Source organism: Gallus gallus, chromosome 9 (assembly GCF_016699485.2).
Source record: "Gallus gallus isolate bGalGal1 chromosome 9, bGalGal1.mat.broiler.GRCg7b, whole genome shotgun sequence".
Lineage (NCBI taxonomy): Eukaryota > Metazoa > Chordata > Aves > Galliformes > Phasianidae > Gallus > Gallus gallus.
The window spans coordinates 23677620-23703985 of NC_052540.1; the positions used below are offsets into that span (position 1 = coordinate 23677620).

The 26366-nt window shown below is 50.0% G+C and overlaps 1 protein-coding gene and 2 long non-coding RNA genes across 3 annotated transcripts; 2 read left to right on the forward strand and 1 right to left on the reverse strand.

The window, feature by feature from the left end:
* Positions 1–1910: 1910 nt before the first annotated feature.
* Positions 1911–5231, reverse strand: LOC121111520. The gene is made up of 2 exons (XM_046898774.1): positions 4491–5231; positions 1911–2129 (listed from the first exon to the last, which is right to left on the reverse strand). The coding sequence occupies exons 1-2, from the start codon at positions 5204–5206 to the stop codon at positions 1934–1936; spliced, it is 912 nt and encodes a 303-aa protein (XP_046754730.1). The 5' UTR covers positions 5207–5231; the 3' UTR covers positions 1911–1933.
* Positions 5232–7095: 1864 nt separating this feature from the next.
* On the forward strand, positions 7096–9560 carry LOC124417096. The gene is made up of 2 exons (XR_006930956.1): positions 7096–7448; positions 8078–9560. It is a non-coding gene; the product is annotated as an uncharacterized LOC124417096 (long non-coding RNA).
* An 11259-nt stretch (positions 9561–20819) lies between these two features.
* Positions 20820–26003, forward strand: LOC121113447. The gene is made up of 4 exons (XR_005862360.1): positions 20820–20861; positions 20970–21045; positions 22969–23929; positions 24907–26003. It is a non-coding gene; the product is annotated as an uncharacterized LOC121113447 (long non-coding RNA).
* Positions 26004–26366: the final 363 nt, after the last annotated feature.

Below are 26366 nucleotides of genomic sequence, written 5' to 3' on the forward strand. Positions count from 1 at the left end.
GTATGCAGCTTCTCTTGCCACTCCTAGAGGACTCCTCTTGTCATAGCAGCTTCTGTGTGTTGGCGCAGTCTTTGCGATGCACTGTAGTGCTGGGGCATTGTGGTTCTTTGTGGCGCTGGCCTTTGTGGACACATGTGCCAAGCAGTTTTAATTCTTGTTTTAGAGTAGCCCGCTGTACTTGGGCAAGCTGATGTTTCAGATGCCTCAAAGCAAATGCGCAGAGTTCATGGATTCGGTCATCTTCACACTGCATAACTGTGTGTCCAGTCCAAGAGAAGAACATCTGTTGTGTCAGCTTTCCGAAACAGTGCTGCAGGAGGAGATCAGGTATGCTGTAGCATAGGACACAGCCCTGCTGTTGCCTCAGTTTGGACAGTTTCTAGAACTGAAGTCGTTCTCGTGTGATGTCCCATGCTAATTTGTAGATAACGCTAAACCATCCCTGCATTGTGCTCATCCTGTTTCATGTTAGTCCTTTCTGTAATCTGGAAAGGAGGAATTAAACTTTCTTCTGTAGGAATTAAGCCGTTTTTCTTTACCCCCATACTTTATCGCTCAGGGAGGCACTATTTTTGATCTAATGCAACGACTTCCTGAAATTCAGTCCAATCAAAATTCTCTTCTGTCTAGTTACAAGGACTTCCAACAGACTGTGAGCTCAGGCTATACAGGCCAGAGCTGGAGCTAACACGGAGGCCTCTGGATATTCAAAAAGAAAAGGCTGAGAATCAGGTGCTTTGTATGACATTTTTACGTGTTGTCTTACTTAAGTATTCTGTCTGTCCATAGGCACGTTTGGTTGGTTTGTATGGACCTTAAGAGATTGGTGCTTATGACTTCAGTTCTTTATGATACAGCTGCACCACTTGCTGTTTAGACCAAATACACATATTGTTGCAGAAGATTACTCTATGCATTTTATTTTTTAAATGCTTTTAAAGTGTGAGGGTGGTGTATGCCTTCAAACCAGTAATGTCTAAATGAAATTTATTTTCCCCCTGTTCCCCTCTTTCCATGGAGCAGTAGTTCAGGGAAATGTGGATACTTTCTTCTCTGCCGTATGTTTCCCATAGCGGTATTCTAGGAATGGCTTCTGTCATTGATTGCTTACTTGCTTATTTTCAGTACTGTACGAAACATGCCGTTCTTTTTCTTCTGCCTACATAGAACTCCCTTTGTTTCCACTGTAGTTTTGAGTTGTGCTCTGGAACAGAATGTACAGCCGGATCTAGAACAGTTGCCAAAGAGGTGTCTGCAGGCAAACAGTGCTGGATTTCCCAGATGGAGGTCATACAGTGCCTTTCTTCCTTGCAAAGCGTTCTCATATTATTCTTATACAGCATTGTATGTTACTGCTGTACTAAGATTTTTACTACAAATCCATTATCTGTTTCCCAAAGGTAATGGTGATGCTGAGAAGCATGCCTCATGATGACTTACACATCCTTCATGCTTCATATTAATTCTTCCTTTGGGTCAAAAGTAGACTGAAATCCTTGAAACCTTGCCTGGGAATCCTGCTGTTGCTAAAATGGTTCAGCCGTGGTGCCTGTGGTCAGAATACCTTGTGGCAGACCCTGGCACTGGCTGTGAATGAAAGAACTGACGACAAATTGCTCAATATCGAAAGCGAGCCAGTGCATATTTACAAGCCTTGGGTGAGCCAGATGGAATCTAAGAGGGGGAGGCCGGGTAGGAAAGCTGTTACTATGATGTTTCTTAGAAGACTTGCACGGCTGTTTTGCATTGCTCTGTTAATTGTTCCAAGGCACCCTTGGCTTCACTGCGTGCAATTCATACCATATTTTTTCATCACCTCAGATGCTGGCTGAAATATGTATATACATGTGTATATATAAATGTATACACATACACATATTAAAAAAAAAAAAAGGCATGACAACAACAACTTGCTGGTTATGTATTCATTTATTTACAGGTATACCAAAGCATTTAGCACGGGGTTGGAGGGTTTGTCGAAGTTTTCCTTGCTTTTCTTTGTCGTCTCCCCTTCTTCCCCCCACCATCCTCTGCCAAGAAAAGAAAGAGAGAAGGGGATGCGCGCCCACGGTCCCAGGCAGTCCGCTAAAAGGCGGCGGAGTTGTTGTTTCCACGGTATCTGCTGCCACCTAAAGGCCAAACAGAAAAACTGCGTCGGAAAGGTTGCGGCGGTCTCTGGTGCCATCTAGTGGCCAAAAGGTGGAAATGCAGACCCGTCAGTTTGGCGCAGGAGAAAGTACGCATGCGTACTGCCGTCTCGCGGCTCGCGCATGCGTACTGCCGTCTCGCGGCTCGCGCATGCGTACTGCCGTTTCGAGGCTCGCGCATGCGTACTACCGTCTCGCGGCTCGCGCATGCGTACTATCGTCCATAATGTCGCACATGCGTACTAACGTCCATAATGGCGCGCATGCGTACTGCCGACTCGCATCTCGCGCATGCGTACTACCGTCTCGAAGTTCGCACATGCGTACTACCGCCCATGATGTCGCGCATGCGTACTGCCGTTTCGGAACTCGCGCATGCGTATTGCCGTCTCGAGGCTCGCGCATGCGTAATGCGGTCCATAATATCGCGCATGCGTACTGCCGTCTCGAAACTCGCGCATGAGTACTACCGTCTCGCGTCTCGCGCATGCGTACTGCTGTCTATGATGTCGCACAAACGTACTACCGTTTCGGGTCTCGCGCATGCGTACTGCCGTCCATAATGTCGCGCATGCATATTGCCGTCTCGAACCTCGCGCATGCGTACTGCCGTCTCGCGTCCCGCGCATGCGTACTGCTGTCTATGATGTCGCGCATGCATACTGCCGTTTCACGGCTCGCGCATGCGTACTGCAGTCCGTAATGGTGCGCATGTGTACTGCAGTCTGGAAACTCGCGCATGCGTACTGCGTTCTCGCGGCTCGCGCATGCGTACTGCCGTCTCGCGGCTCGCGCATGCGTATTGCCGTCTCGGGGCTCGCACATGCGTAGTGCTGTCAGTAATGTCGCGCATGCGTACTACCGTCTGGAAGCTCGCGCATGCGTACTGCCGTCTATAATGTCGCGCATGCGTACAGTTGTACACGATGTCGCGCATGCGTACTGCCGTCCGTAATCTCGCGCATGCGTATTACCGTCTCGAAGCTCGCGCATGCGTACTGCTGTCCGTAATGTCGCGCATGCGTACTGCCGTCCGTAATCTCGCGCATGCGTACTTCCGTCTCGGGGCTCGCGCATGCGTACTGCCGTCCATAATGTCGCGCATGCGTACTGCTGTCTCGCACATCGCGCATGCGTACTGCCGTCTGGAAACTCGCGCATGCGTACTGCCGTCTATAATGTCGCGCATGCGTACAGTTGTACACGATGTCGCGCATGCGTACTGCCGTCCGTAATCTCGCGCATGCGTATTACCGTCTCGGGGATCGCGCATGCGTACTGCCGTCCATAATGTCGCGCATGCGTACAGCTGTCTCGAACATCGCGCATGCGTACTACCGTCTCGAAGCTCGCGCATGCGTACTGCTGTCCGTAATGTCGCGCATGCGTACTGCCGTCCGTAATCTCGCGCATGCGTACTTCCGTCTCGGGGCTCGCGCATGCGTACTGCCGTCCATAATGTCGCGCATGCGTACTGCTGTCTCGCACATCGCGCATGCGTACTGCCGTCTGGAAACTCGCGCAAGCGTACTGCTGCCCGTAATGTCGCGCATGCGTACTGCCGGCTCGACGCTCGCGCATGCGTACTGCCGTCCATAATGTCGCCCATGCGTACAGCCGTCTCGCGGCTAGCGCATGAGTACTGCCGTCCATAACGTCGCGCATGCGAACTGCCATCCGTAATGTCGCGCATGCGTACTGCCGTCCCGCGTCTCGCGCATGCGCACTACCGTCTCGCGTCTCGCACATGCGTACTACCGTCTCGAAGCTCGCGCATGCGTACTGCCCTCTCGAACCTCGCGCATGCGCACTACCGTCTCGCGTCTCGCGCGTGCGTACTGCCGTTTCGAAACTCGCGCGAGCGTAGTGCCATCTCGGAGCTCGCGCATGCGTACTACCGCCCATGATGTCGCGCATGCGTACTGCCGTTTCATGGCTCGCGCATGCGTACTGCTGTCCGTAATGTCGCGCATGCGTACTGCCGTCTCCCGACTCGCGCATGCGTACTGCCGTCTATAATGTCGCGCATGCGTGCTGCCGTCTCGAAACTCGCGCATGCGTACTGCCGTCTCGCGGCTCGCGCATGCGTATTGCCGTCTCGGGGCTCGCTCATGCGTAGTGCTGTCAGTAATGTCGCGCATGCGTACTACGGTCTGGGAGCTCGCGCATGCGTACTGTTGTCCGTGATGTCGCGCATGCGTACTGCCGTCTGGAAGCAAGCGCATGCGTACTGCCGTCCATAATGTCGCGCATGCGTACTGCCGTCTCGAAACTCGCGCATGCGTACTGCTGTCTATGTTTTGGCGCATGCGTACTACCGTCTCCACGCTCGCGCATACGTACTGCCGTCTATAATGTCGCACATGCGTGCTGCCGTCTCGAAACTCGCGCATGCGTACTGCCGTCTCGCGGCTCGCGCATGCGTATTGCCGTCTCGGGGCTCGCTCATGCGTAGTGCTGTCAGTAATGTCGCGCATGCGTACTACCGTCTGGAAGCTCGCGCATGCGTACTGCCGTCTATAATGTCGCGCATGCGTACAGTTGTGTATAATGTCGCGCATGCGTACTGCCGTCCGTAATCTCGCGCATGCGTACTTCCGTCTCGAAGCTCGCGCATACGTACTGCTGTCCGTAATGCCGCACATGCGTAATTCCCTCTGGAAACTCGCGCAAGCGTACTGCTGACCGTTATGTCGCGCATGCGTACTGCCGGCTCGACGCTCGCGCATGCGTACTGCCGTCCATAATGTCGCGCATGCGTACTGCCGTCCACAATGTCGCGCAAGCGTATTGCTGTCTCGGGACTCGCACATGCGTACTGCTATCCGTAATGTAGCGCATGCCGTCTGGAAGCTCGCGCATGCGTACTGCCGTCCATAATGTCGCGCATGCGCACTACCGTCTCGAAACTCGCGCATGCGTACTGCCCTCTCGGGGGCTCGCGCATGCGTATTGCCGTCTCGAAACTCGCGCATGCGTACAGTTGTACATAATGTCGCGCATGCGTACTGCTGTCTCGAACGTGGCGCATGCGTTCTACTGTCTCGAAGCTCGCGCATGCGTACTGCTGTCCGTAATACCGCGCATGCGTACTGCCGTCTCGCGGCTCGCGCGTGCGTACTGCCGTCTATAATGTCATACATGCGTACTGCCGTCTCGCGGCTCGCGCGTGCGTACTGCCGTCTATAATGTCATACATGCGTACTACCGTCCATGATGTCGCGCATGCGTGCTGCCGTCTGCGGGCTCGCGCATGCGTTCTGCCGTCTCGCGGCTCCATAATGTCGCGCATGCGTACTGCCGTCTCGAAACTCGCGCATGCGCACTGCCGTCTATAATGTCGCGCATGCGAACTACTGTCCATGATGTCGCGCATGCGTACTGCCGTCTCGGGGCTCGCGCATGCGTACTGTCATCTCCGGGCTCGCGCAGGCATACTGCCGTCCCGCGGCTGGCGCATGCGTACTGCCGTCTATAATGTCGTGCATGCGTATTACCGTCCTTGATGTCGCGCATGCGTACTGCCGTTTCATGGCTCGCGCATGCGTGCTGCTGTCTATGATGCCGTGCATGCGTACCGCCGTCTCGCGGCTCGCGCATGCGTACTGCCGTCTCGAAACTCGCGCATGCGTGCTGCCGTCTCGAAGCTCGCGCATGCGTGCTGCAGTCTCGAAACTCGCGCATGCGTACTGCTATCTATGTTGTGGCGCATGCGTACTACCGTCTCGCGGCTCGTGCATGCGTACTGCCGTCTATAATGTCGCGCATGCGTACTACTGTCCATGTTCTCGCGCATGCCTAGTGCCTTCCATGATGTCGCGCATGTGTACTGTCGTCTAAAATCTCGCGCATGCGTACTGCCGTCTATAATGTCGCGCATGCGTACCACCGTCCAAGATGTTGCGCATGCGTACTGCCGTCTCGAAACTCGCGCATGCGTACTGTCATCTCGCTGCTCGCGCATGCGTACTGCCGTCCATAATGTCGCGCATGCGTACTACCGTCTCGAAGCTCGCACATGCGTATTGATGTCTTTGATTTCGCGCATGCATACTGCATTCTCGCCGCATATAGCTGTAGTTCCGCGCATTGGCCACCTGGCGGTAGCAGAGACAGTGGAATGAAATACTCCGATGAGATTGCCGCGGATCCTCGGCGCAGCCCCTAGCGATCCGTTCTCTCTTGCGATGACAGGGGAAGAATACGAAGTTAGAAGGGGGGCAAAGACGAAGAAAACAGACGGAAAGTACTTCAAGCCCATGAAAGCTGTGCTAAGTGCTTATGAATATCTGTAAAAATGAGAAAGGGATTTTTTTTCTTTTTGCCACCATCTGTTGCAATGTTTCAAATATTCACATACCAAAATGTAACTGCCCAGCAAATTTAATGATAACGAAATTAAAGCATGTTGGCAGAAAGTACCGGGCCATATTAATGTTCGCTTAGCCTCTGTTTTGTTTGTACTTTAATGTCTTTGTTTCCAAGCACTTTTCTTCAACTCCAAGTTTCATTTCTGTCTTTTTATTCTTTTTAATGCCATAAAATGGATAGCTTTAGGCCCTAGCATGTCTAAACAGGCAGACACTGCATAAAGCTGCAGTTCTGAGATTCGTGTGGACCATTACATTGTTTCCACAAAGATTAATGAAAACTGCAGTTCTTCACCTCAGTTTACAGATGGAAAAAATTAATTCACCTGCATAGAAGGAATCAGTGTGTCACAGCTGCCTTTGGCAAGATGGTCTGAGAGTTATGCAGGTCCATCAGGCTCAGCTACAGCTTTTCATCTGCCCTTCCTCCTGCAACCAGAGAGATAGCCCACACGGGCATGGGGTATGCAGACCCTCCCCAGTCAACTGCAGCAGTCGCTCCTGCCAGCACTCCCTTTCCCCCAGATCATTGCCATTTCACAGGCTGGAGCCCTATGTGGCAGAAGAGGAGGGAGCTACAGGCAGAAGTAAAACAGGGTGCTGGGATTCCTCCATCCTGCTGCCAGATGTCTTCTCTGGCATTCTGGGGGTGGGCAGGGGACTGTGGGAGCACCCTCGAGGCTCTGGGCAGGATGGTAGGAAGCAAAGATGCAGCTGCAGGCAGTGGGCTGTGGGCTGGAGCAGTGCAGCCAGGCACAGCCGCACGGCTCACAGTATGGGCACATGGAGGAAGTTCATCCAGCTGAGAGCTGCTGGGCTGTCCTTACCATGCACTCTCCCATCCTACATGTCTGCACAGACTGCAGCAGTTGCTTGAGCATTTTCCACTGCGGCAGCTCACAAGCGACAACTCCAACCTTGACCCATACAGGTAATGACAATATACACACACAAATACGCACCCAATACAGAATCTGGCACTCTACAGTTCTCCCAGAGCTTGTTACTGCTTTTTAGGCTGCTCTTCACTCCCCTATGTCTTGTCCCATGCCTTCCCCATTTCTTTTTCAGGCTTTCCCCTTTATTTCCTCACTTCCTTCCCCATCCCATCTCCCTGCAACAGTGGGCATGCTGTACAGCGAGTGCATTCTGGAGATGATTTGCCTGTTCTCCAAGTCTGCTATGTCTTCATAAATCCCACATTGTGCCTCAGCAGAAATTGCTGTATCAGTATTGAAATCTGTGCTACCCTGTCTATTAGAAATTTCACCAATTGCCTTTGAGGACAGACTGGAATCAAAATATGTGGGCCATCATAGCTTGTCCACTGATAAACCTCCCCTTGCTGGACAGGCAGACCCAATTACTTTTTTTTTTTTTTTTTTTTTTTTTTTTTTTTTTTTTGGCTTTATGCCTTTATGGGATCTTTGAGATCACAGCCTGAAGCAGTGATGGAGCACCTGGTGAGGGGTGTAGCCCTACGAGCACAGGTGGAAGCAATGCACCTGTGGGACCAGATGGGGCTGAGCCTGTCTCCACCCCTCCCTAATCTCATTTAAGGGCTGGCAGCCACAGAGGAATTGTCTCTTTCTGGAGGCTGTGTCCTGTGGATTGCTGGGTGAGCCCTGGTCCTTGGAAAGAGGTAGGTGATTTTTTTTAATTATTATTATTATTATTTTTATTGCAGGGTTTTGATCTCTGCCTTTCTGAGAGGATTCTATGCTGGTTTAGGGTAGCTATATCTGCTATGCCTGTCCTTATGATGCCCTTCAATTGTTCTCTGAGAAAAATGAAGGGGTTGTCTCCCTTTCTCTGACCTGGTAGTAGCGGAACTGACATACATTCATTTCTTCTGCTATTATCTCGTTTCTGGAATGCTTCAATCAGCCCCAAGGTAATGCTGGTTGGCTTACTGAGCATTGCAACTCCAGAAATGCCTGGAGCTGGTGGTCTTTTCCATAAAGGGGTTCTGTGCTTTCCAGATCTTCTTTGCAACTCTTCTTAAACTCAGTACCTTCTCATTAAGTCTCTGTTCCCTCTTTCATGATTCTCATCTCACAGTCTCCAACTTGGGACTCCAAACTTGGTTTGTCTGCCGCCACGCTGTCCCAGCCCATTTTATGACATGTACTCTCTGTGTCCCCCTCCCTGTTCTCTCTGTGTCCTCGTGCCCCACCCGCGTCTTTGTGTTCTCCCTGTGTCCTCTCTCCATGTCCGTTCTGTGTCTCCTAATTATGTTCTGCGTCCCTTTTGATCTCTTTCTGTTTTGCAGCTCGATGGGGTTTAAGGATTTCTGGGGCTCCTCTAGCTAGTGGTTTAAGCACTGTGAAATCTGTGGAGCAGATAATGGAACACCACAAGCCCCTTGTTTGTGCATGGCTTGTATGCAGGCAGCTTTTGTGATAGCTGTGGAAAGCTCACTTAAAGATGAAATGGGGGTTACCTTGCTCAGTGGGGTCTATTTTTCCAGCCCAATAAGCTACATGGCTAGTGATAGAGTGAGGTGAATCTACCAGGCTGGGACCTGAGCTTAAGAAAACCACTGGGCCCCAGTAGCCATTTTCTTCATCCTCACTTGATATAATACAGTCTCCACTACTCGAGTATAGTGAGCACAAATATTCTGTTCCCATTTTGTCTGGTTCTCTCCTATATTGTCCTTACAAATTTGTCAGTGGTAACAGGTGCCAGGGCATAATTCTCAGAGCACACTGTGGCCGACCGCCCCAGGGTCCTATGGTTCTTTCTGTTTCTATGGCAGATCTGGCTTTGTATTTATAGGAAACAAGGGATTGTTCTCCACTGGGCCACTTCATCAGGATCACCCCAGATATCTCCATTCCAGTTGTCTGGGGATGCCATTACTTTCCTAACCTGTATGGTACCCAAACCCCCTGCCCCTCTTCCTTCCATCCCCTGACCCCCCATTAAATAGCTAGCTCTGCAGCTATGGGACCCGACAGTGTGATGAGGCAAGGCCTCTGATCTACTGAATACTGAGACTGGCACAGAGAGGCTCTACAACTGGTCTGGATCTTCCTGAGTGGAGTACTTGGTGAGTTTCCCCAGAGCTGCTGAGCATGCAGGCTTCCCTGCCTGCCCTTGTTGCACACCAGGCTATTGATGTCCTTTGTGTCATCATGTCTCATGGCTTCAGGTATCATACCATAAACTCCTTAGAGTTGGAAAGGACCATTTATGATGATCTAGTCCAATTTCCCTACAGCGAACAAGGACATCCACGGCTAGATCAGGTTGCCCAGGGCCTGATCCAGCCTCACCTTGAAGGGGACAGGGCATCCACCACAACTCTGGGCAACCTGTTCCACTGCCTCACCACCCTCGCTGTAAAAGATATTTTCCTTATGTCTAACCTAAATGTTCCCTTGTTCTTTCCTTTAGCTCCTCTTTAGGTATTGAAAGGCTGTTACCAGGTCACCTCAGAGCTTTCACTTCTGCAGGGTGAACAGCCCCAGCTCTCTCAGCCTGACCTTGTAGGAGAGGTGTTCGATCCCTTAGTTCACTTTTTTTGTGGCCATCCTCTGGATGTGCTCCAACAGGTCCATGTCTCTTCTGCACTGAGGACTCTACATCTGGATGGAGTACTCCAGGTGAGGCCTCTTCAGTACAGAGCAGAGGGGCAGGATCACCTTCCTTCACCGGCTGACCACGCTTCTTTTGATGCAGACCAGGATATGGTTGGTTTTCTGGGCTGGGAGAGCACATTGCTGGCTCACGTCCAGCTTGCCATTCACCAGTACCTCCAGGTCTTTTGGGACAGGCCTATGCTCAGTCTATTCATCCCCCAGCATGTATTGGTAGTGGGGGGTTCTCTTGTCCCACATGCAGGACACTGCACCTGGATTTTTTGAACCTGATGAGGTTCACCTGTGCCTGCTGCTTGAACCTGTCTAGGTCCCTCTGTTTGGCATCCTGTCCCTCTGGTGTGTCAGCCCACAGCTTGGTGTCATCAGCAAATTTTCTGAGGGTGCACTCGACCCCACTGATGATGTCGCTGATGAAGATATTGAAGAGTATCAGCCTCAGCATGGTCCCTGTGGGACAACACTCATCACCAATCACCATCCAGACATGGAGCCATTGACCGCTGCTCTCTGGACCCAATCCTGTAGCTGGTTCATTGTCCATTCAACAGTCCACCTGTCAAATCTGTATCTTTCCCATTTGGAGAGAAGGATGCTGTGGGATATTGTGTCAAAGGTCTTACTGAGGTCCAGGTAGATGGTATCAGTGGCTCTTTACTTGTCTATTGATGCAGTGGCACCATCATAGACAGCCACTAGGTTGGTAAAGCAGGATTTACCCTCGGTGAAGCCGTGCTGGTTCTCCTGTATCACCTTCCCTGTCTTACTTGTGCCTTAGTGCAACTTCCAGGAGGATCTGCTCTGTGCTCTTTCCCAGCACAGAGGTGAGACTGTTATGTTGGTAATTCCCAGGGTCATCCTTTCTTCCCTTATTAAAAATAGGTGTGATGCTGTCTTTTTTCCAGTCACTCAGGGAGGCACTCTTTTTGATCTAATGCAATGGTTTCCTAAAATTCAGTCCAATTGAAATTCTCTTTTGTCTAGTTACAAGGACTTCCAGCAGATTGCGAGCTTGGGCTTTACAGGTCAGTGGTGGAGCCAACAGGGAGGCCTCTGGATTTTTGAAGAGGACTGAGAAGGCTGAGAATCAGGTGCTTTGTTAGACATTTTTACTGGCTGTCTTACTTCAGGATTCTGTCTGTCCATAGGCATGTCCGTTTGGTTGGGTTAGCTGGAGCTTAGGAGCTTGACTTCAGTTCTTTATGACACCGACCTGTGTCACTTGTTGCCTAGACCAATTACACATATTGCTGGAGATCCCTCTGTGCACTGTAATTTTTTTTTTTCTTAAGTGTGGGGATGGTATCTGCCTTCAAACAGAAAATGTCTAAAAGAAATTTATTTTTCTTTTTTTTTTTCTCTTGGAGCAGTCGTTCAGGGAAGTGTGGATACTTGCTTCTCTGCCACTATGTTTCCCATAGCGGTGTTCTAGGAATGGCTTCTGTCACTGATTGCTTGCTTGCTTATTTTCAGTACTGAAAGAAACCTACTGTTTTGTTGTTGTTGTTGTTGTTTGTTTTCTTTTGTTTTTCTGCCTACGTAGAACTCCCTTTGTTTCCACTGTAGTTTTAAGTTGTGCTTTGGAATAGAATGTACAGCTGGATCTAGAATAGTTGCCAAAGAGGTGCGGGCAAACGGTGCTGGATTTCCCAGACGGAGGTCATAAAGTTCCTTGCCTTGTAAAGTGTTCCTGTACTATTCTTATATAACATTGTATGTTACTGCTGTACTGAGATTTTTATTACAAATCCATTATCTGTTTCCCGAAAGTGATGCTGAGAAGCATGCCTCATGATGACATATGCGTACCTTGTGCTTCATATTAATTCTTCCTTTGGGTCAAAAGTAGACTGAAATCCTTGAAACTGTGCCTGGGAATCCCACTGTTACTGAAATGGTTCAGCTGCCATGCCTGTGGTCAGGACGCCCTGCAGCAGATCCTGGCACCGGTTGTGAATGAAGGAGCTGACAACAAATTGCTTGATATCAAAACTGACTGAGTGGATATTTCCGAGCCTTGGGTGAGCCAGACAGAATCTCAGAGTGGCAAGGCCAGGTACGGGGGCACCAGTTTTTCTCATGCCCCCGCGTGGCCAATCAGTGAAATTGTGGCCGTGTTTGGTGCAGGAGGCAGCAGGACGCATGCGTGCAGGCATGCGGAAATGGTTTAGGTAGTTGCACTGTGCAGCAAATCCGCTGACCTTTATTATACTTAGTCCTCCAGGAAATTATGCACATTCACCATGAAGCTTATAAATAACATGTGTTCCTACAAAACCCTATGGTGCCGGGCAGGCAGTCAACTCTTGGACCTTTGGCTCAGTGGTACTTTTCTCTCTTCGAATCTTGAGTGCTCCTTGTCTATTTGCTCGGGCAGATTGACACCTGAGCCTGCCCCGGGAACGGACTATTTTGGCTCCCAGTGTACCTTGCACCCACTGCATGCATAATGAGGAGTCCAAAAAAACTGCATGCTTAGGTGTGTACCAGAAAGTGCGCATGCAAAATGAAGAGTGCACAATGCCACATACGTAGTGCATTCTTGGAACTGGCGCATGCGCAGTGTGGCCCAGGGGCTGGCACATGCACAGTGTGTTCTTGCAGATGCCGCATGCGCAGTGCGGTCCCAGAGCTGGTGCATGCACACTGCTGTCTCAAAGATGGCGCATGTGCAGTGCGGTCTAGGGGCTGGCACATGTGCAGTGAGGTCCCAGAGCTAGCACAAGTGCAGTGCGATCTCGAAGGAGGTGCATGCACGGTATGGTTCTGGGGATGGTGCATGCACAGTGTGTTCTTGGAGCTGGCGCATGTGCAGTGTGGTCCCAGGGATGGTGCATACACAGTACGGCCATAGGGCTGGTGCATACACAGTGCAGCATCACTGCCGGAGCATGTGCAGTGCGGTCTTGGGTCTGGTGCATGCACAGTGCGGGATCAAATCAAGTGCATGAGCAGTGCGATCTCAGAGCCATGCCCCCTCACCTTCCTCTCCAATTGCTGTTTGCTTTAAGAATACTTTTAACTTTTCATTTTCTATCTTTTTATCATTTTTGTAATATTATTTTCTATTTCTGATTCCTTTATTATTCAAATTATTGTGTATAATCCATTTTCCATTCCTTTTCCTGCTTTTCTGATTCATACTTCTAATTTTCTGATCCCTCTTCTATTTCTTCTTCATATTCTTACCCTTAAAGCCAGGCCCTGTCCCCCCTCCCTGGGGGAAGCCCTGTCCTCTCCCAATTTCTTTTTGCTTTATGAATACTTTGAACTTTTTATTTTCTAATCTTTTTGTTCTTTCCTTTCCTTAATACTATTTTCGGTTTCTGATTCTTTTTCTCATTCTTTTTCCTTCTCCTTTTTCTTTTCTGACTCCCATTCTGTTTGATATTATTTTCTAGTAACTTTTCTACGTCATTCCCTTTTTTTCCAGCCCCTTTTTATTATTCTTTTAATTATCTGCTTTCTATTTCTTTTTCATATTCTTTTTCTTTGTCTCATTCTTCTTCTAAATACTTCCCTAATTCTTTTTCTCCTTCTAAGTCCCTTTCTCTTTCTAATTCGTTTTACTTTTCTACATACTTTTCCAATTCTTTTTCCAATTCCTTTACTAATTCTATGTCTTCTTTACTTAATAATTCTTTACCTATTTTTTTCCAATTCTAATTATTTTTCCAACTTGTATTTTGTTACTAATTCTGTTAATGTTTCTGATTCTGTCTGAACTGTTAGTTGTGGGCCAGAAGCAGTGATGGAGCACCTGGTTAAGGTGTGGACAGCCCAGGGAGCACAGGTGGAAGCAGTTCCCCTGTGGAGTGGGACTGGGTGGAGCCAGAGCCCACCTGAGCTCATTTAAAGGCTGGCAGCTGAAGGGGAAGGGTCTGTGCCTGGAGGTTGCTCTGGCTGTTTGGTTGAGCAGAAGGTTCTGGACACCAGGACTTCTTCAAAGAGATGTGAGGACTCCACTGAGGACCTTGATGGACGCAGCAGGAAGCCACAGCCAACGCTGGACACCAACATCAACACTTGATCTTGTCTGGCAAGGTCTATTGTTCCCAGAGAGCGTTCTTGCTGTTCTGGCCATTCGATGGAATTGGTGTGAGTTTGTACTCATGCTCCCTGGGCTTTCCAAGGGTGTTCTTGCATTACACCAACTTTCCCACCCTCTATTTCCAAGCAAGAGTTCCCCTTGGCCTCCGTGTCTCGCTCTGGCCAGGCAGATGTGGTGCGCCAACGGTATGCAGAGTCCAGACCCTGAGCAGAACAACTGAGGAGAGAGGCTGCCCTGGATGAGACAGGAGAAGTGCCCCTTGAAGCGGGGGACGCCCCGCTGGCGCTGCCTCTCGCATCCACCGGCAGCACGTTCCTTCTCTCTCCTTGCTGCCCGGCGCTTTGCCGTCTCCCAGGGCTCACCAAGTCCAAATGTTCCCCAATGGAGTCCAACTCCAGCTTGACCAACACTCACCCGGTCTGTCCCCGCACCAGCTGGCTTAGGGCTCCCCAGCAGTGCTGGCTGTCGCTGCCTTCTGTCGCTCCCAATCAGCATGGCTCTGTTCTTTGCCTTTTGGGTTCCAGAGTGTTTGCTACAGGTTATGGAGTGTTTCTCTTCTCTCTCTTCTTGTCCTCCATGTTGCCTGTTGGCGCCTCGGTGGAGTTTCAGTGACCCAAATGCAGACTGCTCTGCGTTGCCCAAGCGTGATGCCAAGAGAAGAGGTAGGCACCAGAACAGGCTGCTGGTGAGTGCTGTGCATGACTCGGGGTTCCTAGAACGTCCACTCTTTCTTACTAACCCGTGTTGTTCAGCACCAAACGTGAAGGTTTCTTCTTTTCTTCCAGGACTGGAGACTCCACCACCAGGTGCCGTTGTCATTCCTGACCTCCCCAGGTTGTGGCGTTGGACGTGCCCTGATCCTTGGAAAGGGGTAAGAGAGCCGTATTTCATTATCAGAAGGTGATCTCTACTTACCTTGTCTTGTGTCCATCAGGAGGCAGTGGAGAGTTGTGACCCTCCCGAGTGCTGCAAAGGCTCTACTGAGGCTCTTGGTGGACACAGCAGGAACCTGCACGCACAGATGGATGCCAAGATCCGCTCCTTCCTCTGTCTGGCAAGCTCTGCTGACCCCTGAGGTTGTTCCCATGCTTGCAGAGGTTGTATGGGCTTGGTGTTGGTTGTCGCTTGTGCTCACCTTGCTGTCACCGGGTGTTCTTCCTTTGCCCATCATAGGGGTCCCCCGTTCTGATGGGATCTCCGTGCCTTCTGCTGATCCCAGAGAACATGGGTTTGTTCTCTTATATCCAGGTTCGTTATCATTTTTTTCATGTTATGCAATGTTTCTCTTCCTTCCTTTTTTTTTTTTTTTTTCCCTCCCCCCAGGCTGCCAACTGATCCCTCTCGTGTCTGCAGTAACCCGAATGTAGTCTAGTAAGGTTTGCTCAAGTGAGATGGAAAATGAAGAGGTAGGCTCCAAAACAGACTTGCGGTAAGTGTTTTGTATGGCTTGGGGTTTCTAGCATGTCATCTGTTTTTCTGTGTAACCCATGTGGTTCAGTACCTGATAGGAAGGTTTCTTCTTTCCTTCTAGTATTGGAGACTTATCCACCACATGGTGATGCCTTCCCTGACCTCCTTGATTGCAGTGTGGGATGTGCCCTGATCCTTGGAAAGGGGTGAGTGATTCCTTCATCCTTACTAGAAGGTAATCTCTACTTACCTTTTCTTGTGTCCATCAGGTGGCACTGGAGAGTTGTGACCCTGCTGAGCAGTGCAAGGACTCTACTGAGGCTCTTGGTGGACACAGCGAGAACCCACACCCATAGATGGATGCCAATATCTATTCCTTCCTGTCTGGCAAGCTCTGTTGTCCCCTGAGGTCGTTCCCATGCTTGCAGAGGTCCTATGGGCTTGTTGTTGGTTTACCCTTGTGCTCACTTGGCTTTCCAAGGGTGTTCCTCTTACTTGACAACACCTTTCCCAGTCTCCATTTCCAAGCAGGAGCTCCCCTTGGCCTCCGTGTCTCGCTCTGGCCAGGTAGATGTGGTGCGCCAACGGTATGCAGAGTCCAGACCCTGAGCAGAACAACTGAGGAGAGAGGCTGCCCTGGGTGAGACAGGAGAAGTGCCCCTTGAAGCGGGGGACGCCCCGCTGGCGCTGCCTCTCGCATCCACCGGCAGCACGTTCCTTCTCTCTCCTTGCTGCCCGGCGCTTTGCCGTCTCCCAGGGCTCACCAAGTCCAAATGTTCCCCGATGGAGTCCAACTCCAGCTTGACCAACACTCACCCGGTCTGTCCCCGCACCAGCTGGCTTAGGGCTCCCCAGCAGTGCTGGCTGTCGCTGCCTTCTGTCGCTCCCAATCAGCATGGCTCTGTTCTTTGCCTTTTGGGTTCCAGAGTGTTTGCTACAGGTTATGGAGTGTTTCTCTTCTCTCTCTTCTTGTCCTCCATGTTGCCTGTTGGCGCCTCGGTGGAGTTTCAGTGACCCAAATGCAGACTGCTCTGCGTTGCCCAAGCGTGATGCCAAGAGAAGAGGTAGGCACCAGAACAGGCTGCTGGTGAGTGCTGTGCATGACTCGGGGTTCCTAGAACGTCCACTCTTTCTTACTAACCCGTGTTGTTCAGCACCAAACGTGAAGGTTTCTTCTTTTCTTCCAGGACTGGAGACTCCACCACCAGGTGCCGTTGTCATTCCTGACCTCCCCAGGTTGTGGCGTTGGACGTGCCCTGATCCTTGGAAAGGGGTAAGAGAGCCGTATTTCATTATCAGAAGGTGATCTCTACTTACCTTGTCTTGTGTCCATCAGGAGGCAGTGGAGAGTTGTGACCCTCCCGAGTGCTGCAAAGGCTCTACTGAGGCTCTTGGTGGACACAGCAGGAACCTGCACGCACAGATGGATGCCAAGATCCGCTCCTTCCTCTGTCTGGCAAGCTCTGCTGACCCCTGAGGTTGTTCCCATGCTTGCAGAGGTTGTATGGGCTTGGTGTTGGTTGTCGCTTGTGCTCACCTTGCTGTCACCGGGTGTTCTTCCTTTGCCCATCATAGGGGTCCCCCGTTCTGATGGGATCTCCGTGCCTTCTGCTGATCCCAGAGAACATGGGTTTGTTCTCTTATATCCAGGTTCGTTATCATTTTTTTCATGTTATGCAATGTTTCTCTTCCTTCCTTTTTTTTTTTTTTTTTTTCCCTCCCCCCAGGCTGCCAACTGATCCCTCTCGTGTCTGCAGTAACCCGAATGTAGTCTAGTAAGGTTTGCTCAAGTGAGATGGAAAATGAAGAGGTAGGCTCCAAAACAGACTTGCGGTAAGTGTTTTGTATGGCTTGGGGTTTCTAGCATGTCATCTGTTTTTCTGTGTAACCCATGTGGTTCAGTACCTGATAGGAAGGTTTCTTCTTTCCTTCTAGTATTGGAGACTTATCCACCACATGGTGATGCCTTCCCTGACCTCCTTGATTGCAGTGTGGGATGTGCCCTGATCCTTGGAAAGGGGTGAGTGATTCCTTCATCCTTACTAGAAGGTAATCTCTACTTACCTTTTCTTGTGTCCATCAGGTGGCACTGGAGAGTTGTGACCCTGCTGAGCAGTGCAAGGACTCTACTGAGGCTCTTGGTGGACACAGCGAGAACCCACACCCATAGATGGATGCCAATATCTATTCCTTCCTGTCTGGCAAGCTCTGTTGTCCCCTGAGGTCGTTCCCATGCTTGCAGAGGTCCTATGGGCTTGTTGTTGGTTTACCCTTGTGCTCACTTGGCTTTCCAAGGGTGTTCCTCTTACTTGACAACACCTTTCCCAGTCTCCATTTCCAAGCAGGAGCTCCCCTTGGCCTCCGTGTCTCGCTCTGGCCAGGTAGATGTGGTGCGCCAACGGTATGCAGAGTCCAGACCCTGAGCAGAACAACTGAGGAGAGAGGCTGCCCTGGGTGAGACAGGAGAAGTGCCCCTTGAAGCGGGGGACGCCCCGCTGGCGCTGCCTCTCGCATCCACCGGCAGCACGTTCCTTCTCTCTCCTTGCTGCCCGGCGCTTTGCCGTCTCCCAGGGCTCACCAAGTCCAAATGTTCCCCGATGGAGTCCAACTCCAGCTTGACCAACACTCACCCGGTCTGTCCCCGCACCAGCTGGCTTAGGGCTCCCCAGCAGTGCTGGCTGTCGCTGCCTTCTGTCGCTCCCAATCAGCATGGCTCTGTTCTTTGCCTTTTGGGTTCCAGAGTGTTTGCTACAGGTTATGGAGTGTTTCTCTTCTCTCTCTTCTTGTCCTCCATGTTGCCTGTTGGCGCCTCGGTGGAGTTTCAGTGACCCAAATGCAGACTGCTCTGCGTTGCCCAAGCGTGATGCCAAGAGAAGAGGTAGGCACCAGAACAGGCTGCTGGTGAGTGCTGTGCATGACTCGGGGTTCCTAGAACGTCCACTCTTTCTTACTAACCCGTGTTGTTCAGCACCAAACGTGAAGGTTTCTTCTTTTCTTCCAGGACTGGAGACTCCACCACCAGGTGCCGTTGTCATTCCTGACCTCCCCAGGTTGTGGCGTTGGACGTGCCCTGATCCTTGGAAAGGGGTAAGAGAGCCGTATTTCATTATCAGAAGGTGATCTCTACTTACCTTGTCTTGTGTCCATCAGGAGGCAGTGGAGAGTTGTGACCCTCCCGAGTGCTGCAAAGGCTCTACTGAGGCTCTTGGTGGACACAGCAGGAACCTGCACGCACAGATGGATGCCAAGATCCGCTCCTTCCTCTGTCTGGCAAGCTCTGCTGACCCCTGAGGTTGTTCCCATGCTTGCAGAGGTTGTATGGGCTTGGTGTTGGTTGTCGCTTGTGCTCACCTTGCTGTCACCGGGTGTTCTTCCTTTGCCCATCATAGGGGTCCCCCGTTCTGATGGGATCTCCGTGCCTTCTGCTGATCCCAGAGAACATGGGTTTGTTCTCTTATATCCAGGTTCGTTATCATTTTTTTCATGTTATGCAATGTTTCTCTTCCTTCCTTTTTTTTTTTTTTTTTTTTCCTCCCCCCAGGCTGCCAACTGATCCCTCTCGTGTCTGCAGTAACCCGAATGTAGTCTAGTAAGGTTTGCTCAAGTGAGATGGAAAATGAAGAGGTAGGCTCCAAAACAGACTTGCGGTAAGTGTTTTGTATGGCTTGGGGTTTCTAGCATGTCATCTGTTTTTCTGTGTAACCCATGTGGTTCAGTACCTGATAGGAAGGTTTCTTCTTTCCTTCTAGTATTGGAGACTTATCCACCACATGGTGATGCCTTCCCTGACCTCCTTGATTGCAGTGTGGGATGTGCCCTGATCCTTGGAAAGGGGTGAGTGATTCCTTCATCCTTACTAGAAGGTAATCTCTACTTACCTTTTCTTGTGTCCATCAGGTGGCACTGGAGAGTTGTGACCCTGCTGAGCAGTGCAAGGACTCTACTGAGGCTCTTGGTGGACACAGCGAGAACCCACACCCATAGATGGATGCCAATATCTATTCCTTCCTGTCTGGCAAGCTCTGTTGTCCCCTGAGGTCGTTCCCATGCTTGCAGAGGTCCTATGGGCTTGTTGTTGGTTTACCCTTGTGCTCACTTGGCTTTCCAAGGGTGTTCCTCTTACTTGACAACACCTTTCCCAGTCTCCATTTCCAAGCAGGAGCTCCCCTTGGCCTCCGTGTCTCGCTCTGGCCAGGTAGATGTGGTGCGCCAACGGTATGCAGAGTCCAGACCCTGAGCAGAACAACTGAGGAGAGAGGCTGCCCTGGGTGAGACAGGAGAAGTGCCCCTTGAAGCGGGGGACGCCCCGCTGGCGCTGCCTCTCGCATCCACCGGCAGCACGTTCCTTCTCTCTCCTTGCTGCCCGGCGCTTTGCCGTCTCCCAGGGCTCACCAAGTCCAAATGTTCCCCGATGGAGTCCAACTCCAGCTTGACCAACACTCACCCGGTCTGTCCCCGCACCAGCTGGCTTAGGGCTCCCCAGCAGTGCTGGCTGTCGCTGCCTTCTGTCGCTCCCAATCAGCATGGCTCTGTTCTTTGCCTTTTGGGTTCCAGAGTGTTTGCTACAGGTTATGGAGTGTTTCTCTTCTCTCTCTTCTTGTCCTCCATGTTGCCTGTTGGCGCCTCGGTGGAGTTTCAGTGACCCAAATGCAGACTGCTCTGCGTTGCCCAAGCGTGATGCCAAGAGAAGAGGTAGGCACCAGAACAGGCTGCTGGTGAGTGCTGTGCATGACTCGGGGTTCCTAGAACGTCCACTCTTTCTTACTAACCCGTGTTGTTCAGCACCAAACGTGAAGGTTTCTTCTTTTCTTCCAGGACTGGAGACTCCACCACCAGGTGCCGTTGTCATTCCTGACCTCCCCAGGTTGTGGCGTTGGACGTGCCCTGATCCTTGGAAAGGGGTAAGAGAGCCGTATTTCATTATCAGAAGGTGATCTCTACTTACCTTGTCTTGTGTCCATCAGGAGGCAGTGGAGAGTTGTGACCCTCCCGAGTGCTGCAAAGGCTCTACTGAGGCTCTTGGTGGACACAGCAGGAACCTGCACGCACAGATGGATGCCAAGATCCGCTCCTTCCTCTGTCTGGCAAGCTCTGCTGACCCCTGAGGTTGTTCCCATGCTTGCAGAGGTTGTATGGGCTTGGTGTTGGTTGTCGCTTGTGCTCACCTTGCTGTCACCGGGTGTTCTTCCTTTGCCCATCATAGGGGTCCCCCGTTCTGATGGGATCTCCGTGCCTTCTGCTGATCCCAGAGAACATGGGTTTGTTCTCTTATATCCAGGTTCGTTATCATTTTTTTCATGTTATGCAATGTTTCTCTTCCTTCCTTTTTTTTTTTTTTTTTTTTTCCTCCCCCCAGGCTGCCAACTGATCCCTCTCGTGTCTGCAGTAACCCGAATGTAGTCTAGTAAGGTTTGCTCAAGTGAGATGGAAAATGAAGAGGTAGGCTCCAAAACAGACTTGCGGTAAGTGTTTTGTATGGCTTGGGGTTTCTAGCATGTCATCTGTTTTTCTGTGTAACCCATGTGGTTCAGTACCTGATAGGAAGGTTTCTTCTTTCCTTCTAGTATTGGAGACTTATCCACCACATGGTGATGCCTTCCCTGACCTCCTTGATTGCAGTGTGGGATGTGCCCTGATCCTTGGAAAGGGGTGAGTGATTCCTTCATCCTTACTAGAAGGTAATCTCTACTTACCTTTTCTTGTGTCCATCAGGTGGCACTGGAGAGTTGTGACCCTGCTGAGCAGTGCAAGGACTCTACTGAGGCTCTTGGTGGACACAGCGAGAACCCACACCCATAGATGGATGCCAATATCTATTCCTTCCTGTCTGGCAAGCTCTGTTGTCCCCTGAGGTCGTTCCCATGCTTGCAGAGGTCCTATGGGCTTGTTGTTGGTTTACCCTTGTGCTCACTTGGCTTTCCAAGGGTGTTTTTGCCTTATAATATTTTCCCAACCTGTTTCCAAGCAGGAGCTCCCCTTGGCCTCCGTGTCTCGCTCTGGCCAGGCAGATGTGGTGTGCCAACGGTACACAGGGCCCAGACCCTGAGCAGAACAACTGAGGAGAGAGGCTGCCCTGGGTGAGACAGGAGAAGTGCCCCTTGGAGTGGGGGACGCCCCACTGGCGCTGCCTCTCGCATCCACTGGCAGCACGTTCCTTCTCTCTCCTTGCTGCCCGGCGCTTTGCCGTCTCCCAGGGCTCACCAAGTCCAAATATTCCCTGATGGAGTCCAACTCCAGCTTGACCAACACTCACCCCGTCTTGTCCCTGCACCAGCTGGCTTAGGGCTCCCCAGCAGTGCTGGCTGTCGCTGCCTTCTGTCGCTCCCAGTCAGCATGGCTCTGTTCTTTGCCTTTTGGGTTCCAGAGTGTTTGCTACAGGTTATGGAGTGTTTCTCTTCTCTCTCTTCTTGTCCTCCATGTTGCCTGTTGGCGCCTCGGTGGAGTTTCAGTGACCCAAATGCAGACTGCTCTGCGTTGCCCAAGCGTGATGCCAAGAGAAGAGGTAGGCACCAGAACAGGCTGCTGGTGAGTGCTGTGCATGAGTTGGGGTTCTTAGAATGACTTGTGTTCCTCCCTAACCCGTGTTGTTCAGTACTACTACTGAGGGTTTTAACTTTGATTCTAGGATAGGAGACTCTGCCGTCAGATGGCGTTGCCTGTTCTTCTCTCCCCAGTTTGCAGAGTTGGATGTGACCTCAGCACTGGATAAGGGGTAAGTGATTCCTCCATCCTGACCAGAAGGTAATCTCTACTTGTCTTGTGCTGTGTGGAACAGGTTGCAGTGGAGAAGTGCAGTTGTCCGGGGCGCTGCAAGGACTCTATTGAGGCATTTGGTGGACGCCGCAGGAACCCACAGCCAGAGGTGGATGCCAAGATGCACATCTTCCTCTGTCTGGCAAGCTCTGCTGACCCCTGAGGTTTTTCCCACGCTTGCAGAGGTTGTATGGGCTTGGTGTTGGCTGTTGCTTGTGCTCACCTTGCTGTCACCGGGTGTTCTTCCTTTGCCCATCATAGGGCTCCCCCGTTCTGGTGGGATCTCCGTGCCTTCTGCTGATCCCAGAGAACATGGGTTTGTTTTCTTATATCCAGGTTCACTATGTTTTCTTGCTGTTATGTGATGTTTGCCTTAGTTTTTATTTTTATTTTTTTTCCGGGCTGCTTATTGATCCATCCTGGGTCTGCAATAAACCAAATGATTTCTGGTAAAGGTTTGAGCAAGTGAGATGGAAAATCAAGTGGTAAACTCTAAAACAGGCTTGCAGTGAGTGTATCGTATGACTTGGGGTTTCTAGCTTGACATCTGTTTTTTTTTTTTTTTTTTTTTTTTTTTTTTTTTTGTAAGCCATTTGGTTCAGTACCTGATAGGAAAGTTTCTTTCCTTCTAGTATTGGAGACTTATCCACCACATGGTGATGCCTTCCCTGGCCTCCTTGATTGCAGTGTGGGATGTGCCCTGATCCTTGGAAAGGGGTGAGTGATTCCTTCATCCTTACTAGAAGGTAATCTCTACTTACCTTTTCTTGTGTCCATCAGGTGGCACTGGAGAGTTGTGACCCTGCTGAGCAGTGCAAGGACTCTACTGAGGCTCTTGGTGGACACAGCAAGAACCCACACCCATAGGTGGATGCCAATATCTATTCCTTCCTGTCTGGCAAGCTCTGTTGTCCCCTGAGGTCGTTCCCATGCTTGCAGAGGTCCTATGGACTTGTTGGTTGTCGCTTGTGCTCACTGGGCTTATCAAGGGTGTTCCGCTTGCTTGACACCACCTTTCCCATCCTCTATTTCCAAGCAGGAGCTCCCTTTGGCCTCCGTGTCTCGCTCTGGCCAGGCAGATGTGGTGTGCCAATGGATCAGAGCCTTCAGAATCCAACCAAAAGAAATGAGGAGAGAGGCTGCCCTGGGTGAGACAGGAGAAGTGCCCCTTGAAGCGGGGGACGCCCCACTGGCACTGCCTCTCACATCCATCGGCAGCACATTCCTTTTCTCTCCTTGCCACCTGGCGCTTTGCCATCTCCCAGTGCTTGCCAAGTCCAAGTATTCCCTGATGGAGTCCAACTCCAGCTCGACCATCACTCACCCGGTCTGTCCCCACACCAGCTGGCTTAGGGCTCTCCAGTACTGCTGGATGTCAGTGCCTTCTGTTGCTCCCTGTCAACATGGTGGTGTTCTTTCTTTTTAGGTTCAGTAATGTGTCTTCTTGTTATGCAGTGTTACTCTTCTCTATTTTCTTGTGTTTCATGTTGCCTGTCAATGCCTCTTTGGAGATACACTGAGTGAAATGTAAACTGATGTTCTTTGACCAAGTGTGATGGAAAATGAAGATGTAGGCTCCACTACAGCTATTGTGTGAGTGTCCTGTATGATTTGGGGTGTCTGGAATTACATTTATTTCATCCTAACCCATGTTGTTCGGTACCACATGCCAATGTTTCTTCTTTTCTTGTTGGACTGAAGACTCCACTACCAGATTCGATGGGGCTTACATGTCTTCTTGTGTTTGTGCATTGGTTGTGCACTGATGCTTGGCAAGGGATAAGTGATTACTCTGTGTGCCCTTTGGCCCAAATTCCAAATATTCCCCAATGTAGTCTATTGTAGTAGGTGCTTTGCGGGGATACGTGCCGTATGGGATAGGCCTCTCCCTAAGCATAGTGAAAGGGTGCTGTTGTGCTCAGACAGACTGTCCTTGTTAATGTAGTAAACAAGATAAGAAGTCAAAGGAATGAGGAGACAATAGGAGCCAAATAAGGAATTGTGGTAAGGGGTTAGATCCAGTACAGACAAATCAGGACAGGGCACGATAGCTTAAGTAAAGGTATATAAGCTGTGCTTAGTAGTGAATAGACGCCATTTTACTGCTCATCATGTTGGTGTACATCTGCAGTCATTTGGCCCTGATCAGGTAATTGGTCAGTGCACACTAGGGCTAATGCAGGAGGTTAACATTGCAGTTGCAGAAGGCAACAGTAGTCCAAATCCAGCTTTTCCCACCCTCATCACATTTGTCCTCACACTAAATTGGTTAGGGCTCTGAAGTAGTGATGGGTTGTCAGTGCCTTGGTTTGCTGACATCAAACTTTGGATTGTTTTTTCCTTCATGGCTGAACAGCATTTCTTGCCTTCATGCAGAGTTTTTCTTTTTTCTTTTTGTGAATTTCACACATTCAATACTAACTGAATGTTTGATAAGCCTGCAGAGGCAGATCTGGGGAATAGAAGTAGCGGTTTTGGGGAGTCGTGTCTGAGGCCTTGATGGATTGTTACATGATATTTTTCCAGGCTGTTATGAGTATATTACATTTCTTTCCAATCTACTGTCCTAGTCGAAGCGGGAAGGACCATTTTGACTATTTGTCAACGCCCACCTGGCAATCTGAATTTAGGAGCTGCTTTCATGGACGTGTCGCTGCAGGGCAAAGAAGGCCTCAAAACTTCAGTGGACCTCTACCCCCAAAAGAGCTCTGAAACTTATGTTAAGAAAATAAATGTCTTAATATTTTTCTGTCTTCTATAGTTTTAACTGTTGCTTTAGCTTGGCCGGAAAATAGGTATGTAAAACTAATTGAAAATCTTGCTGAAGGAAGGTTTTAGTGTTTCAGACTGTTGGGTTTGTATGACTCTCCCAAGAAGTGTAGGAAGTGTGCCAATTTACGCAGCAGTTGCACTAAATTGAACAATACTGAATTATGTAACAAATCAGATGGAAAACGGTGGAAATTGTAAATGCGTGGATGAAAATCAGAGTAAGGTCGTTGATTTGTTTGTTTGCTTGTTTTTTTTTTTTTTTTTTTTTTGTTGTTGTTATTATTACTAATACCTGAACCATTTTTATAGACAGGAATGACAACAGTGCAAACCATATAAACTTTGGGTGCAGGAACCTGTCAGGTGTAGGGTGTTGTTGGGAATATGGCAATTTTGGGATGCTTACGAGATATAATGAGACCGCTCGATGGCAGCAAGGCAGGTACTGTGATCCTAGGGCCACTAACAATACAGTGCAGTCTGGAGATAAAGATATATTAGCTATAGCGGGCATGGGGACTGCATCAATGTAGCATAGGCAAAAACACTGTCAGCTCCTCTCTGGGTATTGGTGGATGTGTGCGAAATAGATACGCATGTGAAATTCTCCCATTGAATTGGACTGGGACATGCACAGCAGGTTATCTGATGCCTCACACAAGTATCTACACTTGCATAGAGCCACCATGAGGATTTTTAAGAGCTATGCAGCTATAGACTAAGAGAGGGAATACTCCACTAGTTGAAAGGACTATGGGATTCCATAGTTTTATTTGATGGGTACTTTCAGCTGTCGGAGTCACTGAACTGGAACAAGCAGTTGTGAATGTATTAGTCACTATGGAAAGAATTGAGAACCTAAGTTTAGAAGCCATCCAGGGTCTTCAGACAGAGATCTCACTGCTGAGTAAATCAGTCTTGCAGAATAGAATGGCCCTCGACATTCTTACCGCAAAGGTATGAGGGGTCTCTATGATTATTAACCGAAGTCACTGCGCTTACATGGACTGAAATGTACACATAGAGAGTGATTTATAAGCCATTTGGAGAGGCGTTTGAGAGCTACACCAAGTCTCCTTACATGACCCTTCTGCTGGAATCATGGATATGTGGAATAAGCTTTGTAACTGGCTGCCTAACTTTGTGTGGCTAAAGTGACCAGTTGTAGTTGTACTGACGATCCTCATTGTGATAACCTGCATAGGTGCGAGGTGTTCTTTCTGGTGCTATTGAAAAATGCTAGATGAGCGCTCCACCT

Excerpts from the sequence above, each read along its gene's own strand:
- LOC121111520 (XM_046898774.1), bottom strand. The coding sequence starts at position 5,206 with ATGCGCGAGCTTCGAGACAGTAGAACGCATGCGCCACGTTCGAGACAG. Across the intron at positions 2,130-4,490 it reads GTGCGACATTATAGACGGCA|GTGGCAGCAGATACCGTGGA; the intron begins GTACGTATGCGC and ends TTTGGCCTTTAG.